The 12,704-nt window shown below is 42.8% G+C and overlaps 1 protein-coding gene across 2 annotated transcripts in view; it reads left to right on the top strand.

The window, feature by feature from the left end:
• The window catches only part of POU6F2 (POU class 6 homeobox 2), a 697,309-nt gene that overhangs the window by 650,484 nt on the left and 34,121 nt on the right, over positions 1 to 12,704 (top strand). For both annotated transcript variants that reach the window (XM_006887582.1, XM_006887581.1), the window contains exon 6: positions 8,518 to 8,724. In XM_006887582.1, the coding sequence (XP_006887644.1) occupies positions 8,518 to 8,724 (207 nt within the window). The remainder of the gene's footprint in view (positions 1 to 8,517; positions 8,725 to 12,704) is intronic.

Below are 12,704 nucleotides of genomic sequence, written 5' to 3'. Positions count from 1 at the left end.
ATGGGGTGAAGTAATTCACCCATAGTCTCCTGCTAGTACTCTACCCTAGACTTGAACCCAGGCCTCTGATTCTAAGTCAGCAGGGAATTCTTTTCTTCAGACATCTCAAACCACATGAAGGCTAAATCTCTTCAGTGGCTTTTAAAACACTGTTGGGGATGAGGATTGTTTTTATTGTTGTGATGACTGTTTTTATAACACTCCATTTTCATGCAAATTCTTTTTCTCATAATGTGACAGAAAGTGGCATTTTGAAGATCTTCACACCTCCATTTTTTTTCCCCTCTCTGTGTGATGTTTGCAAAAATTGAAGCCAAACTACAGGATACCCAGCAGGGATCCTAATGCTCAGTGACAAGTGAAGAACAATGTCAACTAGTGTGTATTCCCAGGCAAAATAAGCATTAAAAAGTACACGTTAAGAAATTCTTTCTCACTGATGGTCATTAAAGAAATGTGTGTCATCCATCTCCTGCAAGTTGGTCTGAGATAATTTGTCTAGTATCTCGGGCATCAGCGATGCCACCTTTAGGCATATTGCCATTCCCTATTTCCAAATCCCTACAAGACATTTTTTATTAACCATGGCTGTTTCCTTCTTAACCTTGGAACCCCTAGAGCTCCACAGCTAACTCATTGACGATGCTTGTGAAATTAAGTCCATTTACCTTGATTTGGAGTCCATGGGTTGTGTAAATAGTTAGTGCACTGGGCTGCTGATGTAAAGTTGGAGATCTGAGTACACCCAGAACTCCACAGAAGACAGACTTGAGAGAAGCCTTCAGGGCCATTGAAATGCTTTCAGTCCTACAAGGCATGGGTGTGCTCTAACTTGACTTGAAGGTCACTCCATGGCAATCTGTTCTTGATCTAGTGTCCCTCTTTAATTGATCTCATTCATCTGCTGATATTTATTCTTGACTTTACTTTTCTCTGATTTGGAGGAAGAGAGAGAAGTGGCTGTGACCAAAGGGCAAGGTGCCCAGCGGTCTTCATCCTGGAGATGACCTGCCACCAGCCACTCGACCATCTGTGCTGTAAACTCTTTATTCAAGAATGGATCAGGTGATACTATGTTAACAAAAGCCTCTTGACCAAGAAGTACTGAGGTTACACAAATATTTAAGAAAGAATTCTCTCTGCTGAAACATTGAAAGACCTGAGGAATTCACCCATTTACAGCATTGGCAAGTTTCCTTTTCTTAAAGACATGTACAACAAAACTACTTGTCAATATGACACCTGCAATCACATTCTCTGTAACAGAGTTTAACAGCGTGTCATAGGCTATTACAACACATGGCCCATCAGACCACTTGTCCGGGCGCCTTGGGCTTCTGTAAAGCCACCCTCAGACTGCTGCTAAGGACACCTACACATGGCAGTGAATAAATTCAGAGCTCTGTGCTCTCCATCAGTCATGATTCATCCCTCCTGAAAACCTGACTGTATGGAGGATCAAACAACCCAAGGAACCGTGTGGCCTGCTTTCCTGGGCTTCACTATAATCACAAAATAATCTTTATCATGGATTTAATTTTCAGTACTGCTGACTTAATGATTGTCACATTAATGTTATACCACCTAAATTCTTATGGAGTGCAGAATTTTTTTAAAAATTAGTTGTACTTATGGGCAGGAGTGGTTGTTTTAATGATTTTTCTTTCTTTAATTGTTCTTATAACACTGACTTAATTCCACAGTTGCAGTTTATGCTCTTAACCCATCTATGTAAAGAAACAGGTGGCTCTGAACTGTGACAACCAAATAAGCCACTGTCAGAGATGCTGGAACACTTCTAGGTCACAAATTATCATTATGATACCAGCATGGGCCTCTGACTGGGTAAAGCATTCGTCGACATGAATCATTACTGTTGGGGATGAGGGCCATAGGGAATCACTGCAAACTGTGCCTGAACTCTTTGCTATGGGATTGATAGGGCAATAACTTCAATCAAAAGCTTCTAATGTTGCCACCCATTGCAGATAATGCTCTTTGAATGAAGTGGAAGTCAACGAATCAGGCAACCCTCAAGTCAAAGATTCATTGAGGCATTTTGCTTCACACTTGGATGACTTTGCTAGTATACTGGCTACTGATGTCCTAGTCTGTAGTCTGTCTTTTATTTCATGCCATGCTAACGACACTGTCTTTCTAACACTGGAAATAGCTTCATTGCAGCCCCACCATTCCCCTCCTTTCTGAAATCCCTTTCCAACCCCCTTGGGTTCTAGGAATTGGCCCTGCCAATGTGGAACCATCACTTCTCCATCTTCTCCTGTATCCAAACTTGAAACTCAGCACCATCAAATTTCTGACTTTTAACCCTCGTCTCTTACTTAGAATGGTTTTCTTCTCCACTAAATCTTAAAACTCTTCTCAATCTTTATTTCTTTTATGAAATCTTCCCTAACCACCCCCTCCCTCTACCTTTAAACCCTTGAAGTTATTCATTCACCCCCAATATTCTTTTAAGCACCCACCTTGTGGGCAGAGAGACTTTTATCAGAAAGTCTTCGGCAATGGATTAAGGGTTATCATTTCTCTTTTGGGGTTGTAAGAACCTTTACGAGTGACGTGTCTGTTTTCTTGGTATATGAAGTGTCTATTTTATCTTGCCCTCATGTTTACTCAAATATGTAATGATGCCTCCTCTTGGTGTCTGCTGATGCCTCCTCTTGGTGTCTGACACAACACCATGCCTATGGAGAGGAGGATCCACAAGTGTTCACTTCTCTGTCACAGCGCTCAGCATTATAGAAGAACATGTATTTGTGTTGAGCATTTAATGAGTTAAGTGGAATCATAAACTCATTTCTTCCACTCTCAGTAGCCTATTCTTCCATCAGTACTTCTCCTGACCCTACATCTCGACCCCTTAGAATGAGAAGGAGTTCCTGGGTGATGCAAATGGTCAGTTGCTAAAGCAAAAAGTTGCAGTTTTAAGTCCATCCAGAGATACCTCAAAAAAATGGCCTAGTGAGCAGATTCCAAAAAATTAGCCATATATAGGTCAATGGTGATTAACTTTATAAAAGAATGTATGAAACGCAATATGAATGAAAAATAGTGTGAAACACAATGTATATGAACTTTGTAAGAAAACCAATATAAAATACAAATTTAAAAGTAAATAAGAAGTCTATTACAGTAGAAAAAAAATTAGCCATTTAAAACTCTATACAATTCCACGCTGGTGCACACAGAGTCACCATAAGTCAGTATTAACTCAGCAGAAACTGATTTTATTTTGTTCTGAGACTCAGTAACTGAAATTTCAAACACTGAGGCAGCTGTCTCAGAAGTATTCTCTCTCTACTTTTGTCTTCAAAATAGCCATGTAACATAACACATAAAAGACGTTTACGGAAGAACGTGTAAAGCACCATGTACAGGAAAGAACACAGTGTATACGAATTTTGTATGCAAACCAATATTAAAAATATCATCCATTTAAAATTTTTCATAAAAAAAAGACCGTGTTCAATCTTTGGTTTTAATGCCCTGATGCAGCCAAAATATATATTGATATAAATTCTGCCCTTAAATATCAAAAGGCTTTAATTTGGGATGTTATTCCTACAGGTTAAAATTGCCAGCTTTTCAAAGGGGATCCGGGTCTTCCTGTTGCTCATCTCTTTCTCTGGTGTGACTTCTTGCAGTCAGAGCAGTCTGGATGAGATCTGTAGCAGTGTGGAGCGAAATCAGAAGCAGTCTGAGTAAAATAGGCACATCATTGAATGCTTAGACAACATAGTGTGGGATCATGTCTATCCTTCGAGGAATGGAAGCAAATTAAAACCAGTGCGCTAAAGCGTACAGAGCAGAGTAAAACATCCATTCACCCTTGCACCACAAAGTGCCGAGATACTAATACCACTCACCTGAAAGAGAAAAATGAGAAACATCATTTAACAGAAGGCTTCCTTCTTTTAGAATGCCCCCTCACTTCGCCCTCATCGCATAACCCCAAACTCTCTTTAGAAGAGCTCTCTCAATAATGTCGTTGTGGACTTATCTGGCTCTGACATTAGATAGCTCCTATCCTAGTTAAATGATGCAAAGGCCTGGGAGAGAGGAGGAGCAAGTGGGGAGGGACATAAGCGGCACCATGTTTTAGTAATGTCTCCTCAGCACAGTGTTGCGAAGCAAGATGATACTTAGAGAAAATGCTGGTGGGCTGATCGCATTTCTTGCCTTCTTCCTGCCTAGAAACCAGGCAGAGCATCTCATTACCAACAAAGCGAGCACAGACCTCATGTCAATCTGTGGCTGGGATGCAGCTCTCTTCATCACCAGAGTGCTGGGTAACTGTCATGTGCCATGCCTCCCTCTGAAGCGTTCTCCCAGGCGCCTTAAACACACTGAAATTCTGCCTAAAATAGAGCCCACAACTCTGCCACATAAATGAATCCTGCTTCCTTCTTTGAAGTCACGCCAATCAGATGGAGCGAGACTTCTGAAGCTTGGAAAGTACAAGTCAGGGTATGTGGGCTGACTGTCAGGTTTTGTGGGCAAGAATGGAAAGGGAAATTATCCCATGTAGGCACTTGCCAGTCTCTCTTCCACGGCCTTTGGGTCACATAACCAGCCTTTGAATCGTGAGCGGTTTAATGTAAGACCAGTCATCAACAAAGCACCTAGAAGCAAGGATCTATAAACGTGGACTCCTGCTGACCTTCCTGGCATGAGTGGGATACGTTTGCTGATGATGCTGCTGGGTAGATACTATAGGCTTGCTCAGTGAGATTGTGGCTGCAAACTCCCTCGAGGGCTGCTGACCGCTGACCCAGTAATTACTTGGCCTTTATCAGCATCCATTGACAACTGCCATCAATACCTGATACTCACACAGTTCCTCCATTAGTGCCTCCCCATGGGGCCTCTGTGGTTAAAGCAACTGGCAAGTGAGGAGGGGTGAGTTCTCCAGCAGGGCCCCTGGCACTAAGTGAAGTGACTGTGCAGCTTTCCTAGGGCCTCTGCCGCACCTGAGAGCTGAGTCTGTAAACGAGCCATTCAGTCAAAAATCAAGTGTGAAGGAACAATCTTCAGGGCCCTGTACAGGATACTGTGGAGATAGAAATGGAATTAGTTATAAACTCAGTGCCACAGGATATTACAAAAAGAACAGTGGTGCCTTTCCATGGAGCTGACTCCCTCTGATGTCCTGCGTGCTATCAAAGTCAGACGATGTATGGAAAATAGGGATCAGGGATTCAGCCAGGCCTGGACTCCAGCTTGTTGCTGTGTGCCATCGAGGCCATTCTGACTCCCAGGATCTTGTAGGATAGAGTGGAGCTGCCCCAGCTGGAAGGTCTTCTAGAGTAATTCTCACAAGTGCAGGTGGCCAGGTGATTTGTGATTATTTTTTTTTCTTTTTAAGGATAATACTTTTTTAAAAAATTATTACTATACTAAAAATCAAAATATATACTACCACGGAGTTGATTCAAACCCATAGAAACACTGTAGGACAGAGAATAATTTCCCCATAGAGTTTCTAGGCTGTGATTTTTATAGGTTGTAAAAAAATATAATCATTCATTATGATTGCTGAATCTGTGGGCTAGAGATTTGGACAGGACAGGGAGGAGACAGCTTATCTCTCCACCATGACGTCCAGAACTTCACTGAGAGGCCCAGAGGCAGGGAACTGAAATTCTTTGAAGGCTCTTGGACTCACATCTCTGAAATCCTTACTGATGCTTGTTTGGCATACAACGGCATATGATGGTGGAGGAATTCTTAGTTCATTTCTACATGAGCATCTCCATGTGATCTTTTTGTGCGTTTTTTTTAAACACTTTGGTTTTAGTGAAAGTATATGAAGTTACTTAGTTTCCCATTCAACAATTTGTATGCATTTTGTTTTATGATGTTAGTTGCAATCCCCTCAATGTTACAGTAGTCTTCCCACTTCCTTCTTGGGTCCCCTATTTCCATATGTCATTCCTTTCTGCCTTTTGAACTCTGTTTTTTAGCAAATGTTGCCATTTTACTTTAGTATGATTGATTATTTGGGATTTTTTTTCTATATTTTTATTTTATATTGGTTTGCATACACAATCTATATACATTGCGTGTCATTCATGTACATTGTGTTTCACACATTCATTCCTACATTTGCATAGTGTTTCAAATATCATTCATGTACATTGTGTTTTATAAAATTTATCACCATTGATTTATGCCTACTACTACCCCATCTTTTCAGGTCCTCACTGGATCTTTCCTAATTTTTTCACCCCACCCCACCGCTCCACTCACCACTCTATTATCCTATTTCCACCCTTCTGCCTCCCACCTCTTCCCCTTTTGGACTTCTATCCCCATCTTACTTGTTATTTTTCTATTTTTACACGAATGGTTTTATGCAATATTTGTCTTTGTGAGACTGAGTTAGTTCACTTAGCATAATGCTCTTTAGATTCTCCCATGTCATCTAGCATTTTACAAAATCGTTGTTCCTTAGTGCTGCATAGTATTCCACTGTGTGAATGTACTATAATTTCTCAATCCATTGACTTGTCTTTTTTAACTGCAGACCTTTCAGTTAGCAGCCAAGTATTCACCATTTGCAACTGTTGTTATTGATTTCTGTTGAGTCAAGCATAATTCATAGCAACCCTATGAACAAAAGGCCTGAAGCCTTTCTGTAACTAACATCATTTCTCTAAGTCCATAGAGTTTCCAGAGGCATGTGGTTTAGGAAGTGGACACCACTCCTGCTTCCAAACCTGTCTTAAATTGGGAGCTCCATCAAACACTATCCATCACGGGCAATCGTTATGGCATTTGATACCCCAGTGGCACAGGGCTCAGCATCACAGCAACCCCAGGTTACCTCAGTAAAGCAAATTGACAGAAGAGTGCTGGATGACTTAGAAGAATGTTCCTCTGAATTATAATAACATGAGGCCCGAGGGCCTCTTTGCCACTGGGGCTTCCTAATTCCAGTTTACAGTCTGAGTAACCTCAGCTAAGTCTTTTTACCTCCCTTTGCCTCAATTTCCATTTATTTTAGATAGTGGTTTGACTAACATTTCATGGTATTGATATGAGAATGTAGGTCAAAACCACATCACATAGGTAAAACTACTTGTGGGGGTGTTATTATTAATAGGCTTTGGTGTCTAGGCCTGTAACCTCACTGTGTAGTTGGGAGACTGTCTGTGAAGTCAGAAACCAAGTGGACCTACTTAGCCACACTTAGTCATAGGGTCCATTTGCTGCCCCATCATGCTCCCTTTTTATCATATCAGATTATATCCAGCCAGGCCACTCTTGTGAAAACCACACTACATTCATTGAAGCCAAAAATCAAATCCAGTTGCTTTATCAGCTCCTGTACGGCCATATGTTTTAGAGTGAATCTGTCCTTCATGGAATTTTCAAGACTGTGACATTTTGGAAAAAAATCATCAAGACTTTTTTCCAAGAATCCTCTGGATAGGTTTGAGCTCCCAACCTTTCAATTAATAGCTGAGCACTTGATCATTTGCACTACCTAGGGATTCCCAAGGTCACAGGCTACTTCTACAACAAAGAAGTACTGTACTTCCACCTGAACCATTTGCCTTCAGGCCCTAATTCAAACCATATCATTTAAAATTTAGGTTTTTTTCCTAATTTCATCCCTGAATAGTCATGTCACCTGTATTTCATAAGTTTCAAAGATCTGTTTTAGAATCCTAACTCTGCCCAAACCTTCAGAAAATTCAACAAATGTTACACAGCATGTAGGAAGCACAGCTGGAAAGGGCTTCTCATCTCTCGGACTATCAACCTGAAAATGCTTGTGCTAGAATATCTCCCTGGAGAGTCCTTCGGTGACACAAACTATAAACTATAAACTTGGCTGCTACTCTAAAAGTTAGAGGTTCCAGTCTAACCACAAAAGTAAAAGAAGAATGGTCTCATGATCTCCTTTTGAAAAACCAGTCACTAGAAATGAAGCACAGTTCTACTGGGACACACATGGGATAGCCACAGTGAGAAGCTACTCCAGAAAACCTGGTCTTCTAGTAACCCTGTTGTAGGGGGGTATCAGCGAGAGTCAGCCAGGAGAGTAGACTCCTGGTTTTGTGCTGGTGGCCAGATAGAGGAACCAGGACAACAGGGGAAGAGATGCCCTGAGCTCATGTGTGGAGCATGATGGGAAAGCAGGCAGCTTTTGGGTAGACCAGGCCCTCAGTACCTTAAGGAGCCCTGCTCTCTGGTCATGAGAAAAAGGAGATGTCTGTGCTTCCTTGGCAGAAACCACACATCTAATTTATGCAAGTAGCAATGAGCCATTGCACTTATTAAAGACCTTTTCTTCCCTCATGTGGACTTGAACCATGTACCCTAAACTTTTCTTCATGCACACATCCCTGTCACTCTCCTCCACACACTTGTCTCCAACCCCAGTTACAGATTCTGGTCAGCTTCAGGCAGCAACCCTCCAGAAGCGGGCCCAGGGGTCTTCACATGCTGGAACAGGGCCCAGTCCTCACCCCAGGCTGTCTCTTGCAGATTATCGGGACCATCCCACTGATGCCAAGTCCAGGGCCATCGGGCCAAACAGCGAGCGGCACCCAGGGCCTCCAGGTGCAGCCCATCACCCCCCAGCTCCTGACCAACGCCCAGGGCCAGATCATCGCAACGGTCATCGGGAACCAGATCCTGCCAGTGATCAACACGCAGGGCATCACACTGTCCCCCATCAAGCCAGGCCAACAGGTGAGATGCTGCATCAAAGACCCGGGTCTCCTCTGACACCTCTGCCTTTTCCCACCTGCTCTCCCACCAATGAATTGTCATTATTTAATTACAGTATGTCAATCCCATGGAGCCTCACTTAGCAATACTTCCAGGAAAGGCAAGTAGCTGTGTTTTCCATTATTAGTAGTGAGTGAGGGTAATCAAATGACTCTCAAATATAAAAGAATGGGTATATTACAATGGCCTAAAATTCAACAATTAGATTTACCTAGTTGCATGATGCTTAATTTTCCCATTTAAAACAAAATGATCAAGAAGAAACCAAGGATACCTTTCCTTTCTTTAAAAAAAATAGTTTGCATTCTCAGGTTGATCCTGCTGAGACCACTTCCTATATATTAAAGAATATTTGTTGTTGTTGTGTGCTGTCAAATCAGAACCGACTTATAGCTGACCTTCCAGCAGATTTCCAGGGACAGTAAATGGCTGAGGAGGAGGTTGGTGTATCCGAACCACATGTTTTAAGCTTGATTGCACAACTTCTTACCACTAGGCCATCAAAGCTCTTAAGGATTTCTGTGTGATTAAGATTCTCCAATGATATGATGATCCAGTCGATTTTTTTCCCCATCTTAATATCAACTAAGTGATTCTTTGGTGTTATGCAAGATGATGGGTACAAGGCCCTTAAAAAGAAAGACATGGTGCCTAATCACACGTACGTCTAGTGAATGGCTTCATTCAGCAAACATTCTTTTGCTAACATTCTTTTGTTAATATAAGATACTTATTTTAGGATGTTTCCTACCTCCTTCGATAGGGGCTGGACGTTTTTTTTTTGCTGCTCATAGTGTTTTAGGGTTCCGGTTTCTGCACTGCGTCGCCTGCTTTTGTTGCTTGTTTTTTTTTTCAATTTTGGTATTCTGACTGGGTTGAGTTGTTGTCTCCTTGTTGGTTTGTTTTTGTGTTATGTTTACTCCTGTTGTCTTGGGCGACAACTTTTGCGTTTTGCTTCTTCTTGTTCCTTGTTTTGTCATTCTCCTGTTCTCGGGTTCTTCGCTGTTTCTTGTGGGGTGTGGCTCGTTGTTTGTGTTTGTCTCTTGGCTGATACCATTTGTTTTGCGTTCTTTGAAGGGTTTGTGTCAGTTAATTGTTTGTTGTGGTTCGTCTTTTTCTTTTCTGCCTGCTGGTGGCTGGGGTGTTGATTTTGTGTCTGCGTTAGTGTCTGTCGGTGTCTTCTTCCTCTTTCATGTTGCTTTCATTTTGCTTCTTGGTGCGTTTCTTTGTTTTGTTGATGTTGAGTTTGTTTTGGTATTGTAGTCTGCTTTCTTTGTCGTTCTGTAGCAATCTTTTGAGGTCCCTTTAGCTTTCTGTTAGGCTGGTTGTGTCGTCTGTATAGTCTAGGTTGTTTGTGAGTTTTGCTTTATTCTTGGTGTGATTTTCTTCCTCCTGGGGGTTGTCCTTCTTCATGATGTTTTCTTGGTATCTGTTTAAACGTTATGGGGGCCTGGTTCGTCCGTTCCAGATTGTGTTCCTGGTTGGTTTAAATACCGTGGCTTGCACAGTGAGACTGGTGTTGATGTTCATTTGTGAGGTGTGTTTGAGCCTGGTTAGTGGCTGGGTGCAGTTGTGGTTGCTCCATAACCCCGGTGCAGGATAGTTGGGGGGGGTTTTGGGGGTTCCCTGTGGTGGGTGGGATGTTGGCTGGGATTTTTGTGCGCCCGGTGGCCGTCTGTTCGCTTTCCGTTCAGGGTTTTGTCTGTCATCTTGTGGTGTGTGGCTGCTGTTCTTTCTTGTGTTTGTCGGGGTTTTTATCTTGTGTGCCACGTGGTGTGCCCTCTTATTTTCTTGGTGGTTGTTTTCGTGTTTATGGTGGTTTTTTCTCTTGTTTTCTTGGTCCTCGTTTTTTTTGTTTTTCTTCGGTGTTTTCCAGTGTGGGTCCATTTTTGTTTTCCTTCTGTGGAGCTGTGTCCCCTGTGGTACCTTGTGGCTTTCTTGTACTTCTTGCCTTCTCGCGTTGTGGCCGTTACTGTGTCCTTCTGCTTTTTTACTGGTGTTGCTTTCTTTTGGCGGCTTTTTGTGTTTTTTTCTTTGTTGTCTGTTTCCACGGACGTTTGTTTTTGTACCCTTCTCTTGGTATTTACGGGGAAGGTTTGTTTTTGCCTTTCTTAAGGCCTTTGGCTGTTCCCTTTCCGTACCTTCTTTCTTTGTTCTTTTTGTGGTCTTTTGGTTGTTTGGCGCTGTTTTCCTTCGTCACAGTTTGGGGGCTTTCTTTTTTTTTCTATCTTGTTTCTTTATTTTCGAGTTCTCTGATTGCTAGCAAGTTATGGGTTTGCTTGTGGCTTGCGTCGTAGACTCCTTGGTGCTGATAGTGACATTATATGGATCGTTTCGTGAGGTGTCTGTTGTATTTTCAAGTGATTTTTTGAGGTTCGTATTCTCATTGCTCCTCCTTCGCTTAATTTTTAGAATGTTTCTTTAAGTCTGTTCTCCATGTTGGTCGTGCTGTTTTTTTGTTGCGGAACCATGTGCATGGGTTTTGACACCCGTCCGTGTGTCTTGTAGAGGTATGAGGGATGGATGGGTGTCGTGGGATTACCTTTCTAACCTGCGGACGCTGATTTGTAATGTCTGTAATAATAATTCTGTTTTTTTATGCCCTGTATATTTTCGTGCGTGCCATGGAGTTTTGTATGTGGATGTTGTTTCAGGGGATTTTTTTTGGCCGTGTGTGTATTTTGCCAGCAGGGTTTCCGTTCTTTGGTTACTCTTCCGGGGCGTTTATTTGTTCTTTTTCTGTGATGTTTTTTGGTGTGTTGGGTGGTTCTGTTTCGGGTCTTGACGTTTGTTCGGGTGAGCCGTGTGGGGTGGTTTAGGTTTGTGTATGGTCTCTGGTGTCCGGGCGTTTGTTGTTTGTGGTACCCGTCTGCTGTGTTTGTGAGTCTTTTGATGTGGTCAGGCGTTCCGTCTTCTTCACGGTGGCTCGTTGTTGGTGGTTCTGGGTGCCTTTCTGTTTTGGTTAGTGTTGCGTGTGTGATGTTCTTGGTGGTTCAGTTTTCTTTACTCGCGTTGTGGGGTTCTCTGCACTTCCGTTTGCTGCGTCCGTTTTTTGGGTGCGGAGCCTCATGGGTCTTTGGTCCGCGGTTGTGGGTCGCTGTGGCCGTGTTTTTTCTGGGTTTTGTCTGCGCGTTCTTTGGTGCGGGTGCTTGCGCTGCGCTCGTGCCCTGTGGCGGTGTTGTGCCCTGTAGTTTTCTGTTTTTGTTCTGTGGTTTTTGTGCTGATTTCCACTTGTCCTGTCATTTTGTTTTTCACCTGTTGTCGTTCGTCGTGTGTATGCTGTTTGGTTTTGTGTCTTGTGGTTTGCTGCTGTTCTTCTTCTGGTGGTATCCTCTGTGTCGCTATGGCGTGTCTTTTTCCGGCTGCTGGCCATTTTTTTGTGACTTTAGTGTCTTTGGTTATTTTTTCATCTTTCGCTGATATTTTGCTTAATCTTTTGTTCGTCATGTCATTGTCCGTCAGCGGGGGTTTGTTTTTGTGTCTGGCGTTTGTCCGTGGTTGTTTAGTCCCCTTCTGCGGGTGCCTGTCTCTCATTGGTGGCTTCCTGGTGCATCGGTGTTTGGGTGTAACCTGTCAGTGTGTTGACCATCCTTTTTTTCTTTGGGCGTGTTGACATGGCTTTGGTCATTGCCTTTGGGTTCTTTGTTTTGTTTGGGTTTTTCTTTTTTTGTCGGGTCATGTTTGGAGCTTTTGGTTCACTTTTTTTGTTTTTCTCCAGAGGAAATCAGGTGTGAGGTGTGCCAGAAGACATTCAAACGCAAAGATTATCTCAAGCAGCACATGAAGACACATGCCCCGACGCGGGATGTGTGTCGGTGCCCCAGAGAAGGCTGTGGAAGGACCTACACCACCGTGTTTAACCTTCAGAGCCACATTCTCTCTTTCCATGAGGAGAAGCGCCCATTTCTGTGTGAACACGCTGGATGCGGCAAAGCGTTTGC

The sequence above is a fragment of the Elephantulus edwardii genome, unplaced genomic scaffold (genome assembly GCF_000299155.1).
Source record: "Elephantulus edwardii isolate Elephantulus edwardi_28Jun2011 unplaced genomic scaffold, EleEdw1.0 scaffold00059, whole genome shotgun sequence".
In the NCBI taxonomy this organism is placed as follows: Eukaryota; Metazoa; Chordata; class Mammalia; order Macroscelidea; family Macroscelididae; genus Elephantulus; species Elephantulus edwardii.
The sequence above is the reverse complement of the archived record's forward strand: the minus strand, read 5'-3'. Positions and strand labels throughout refer to the sequence as shown.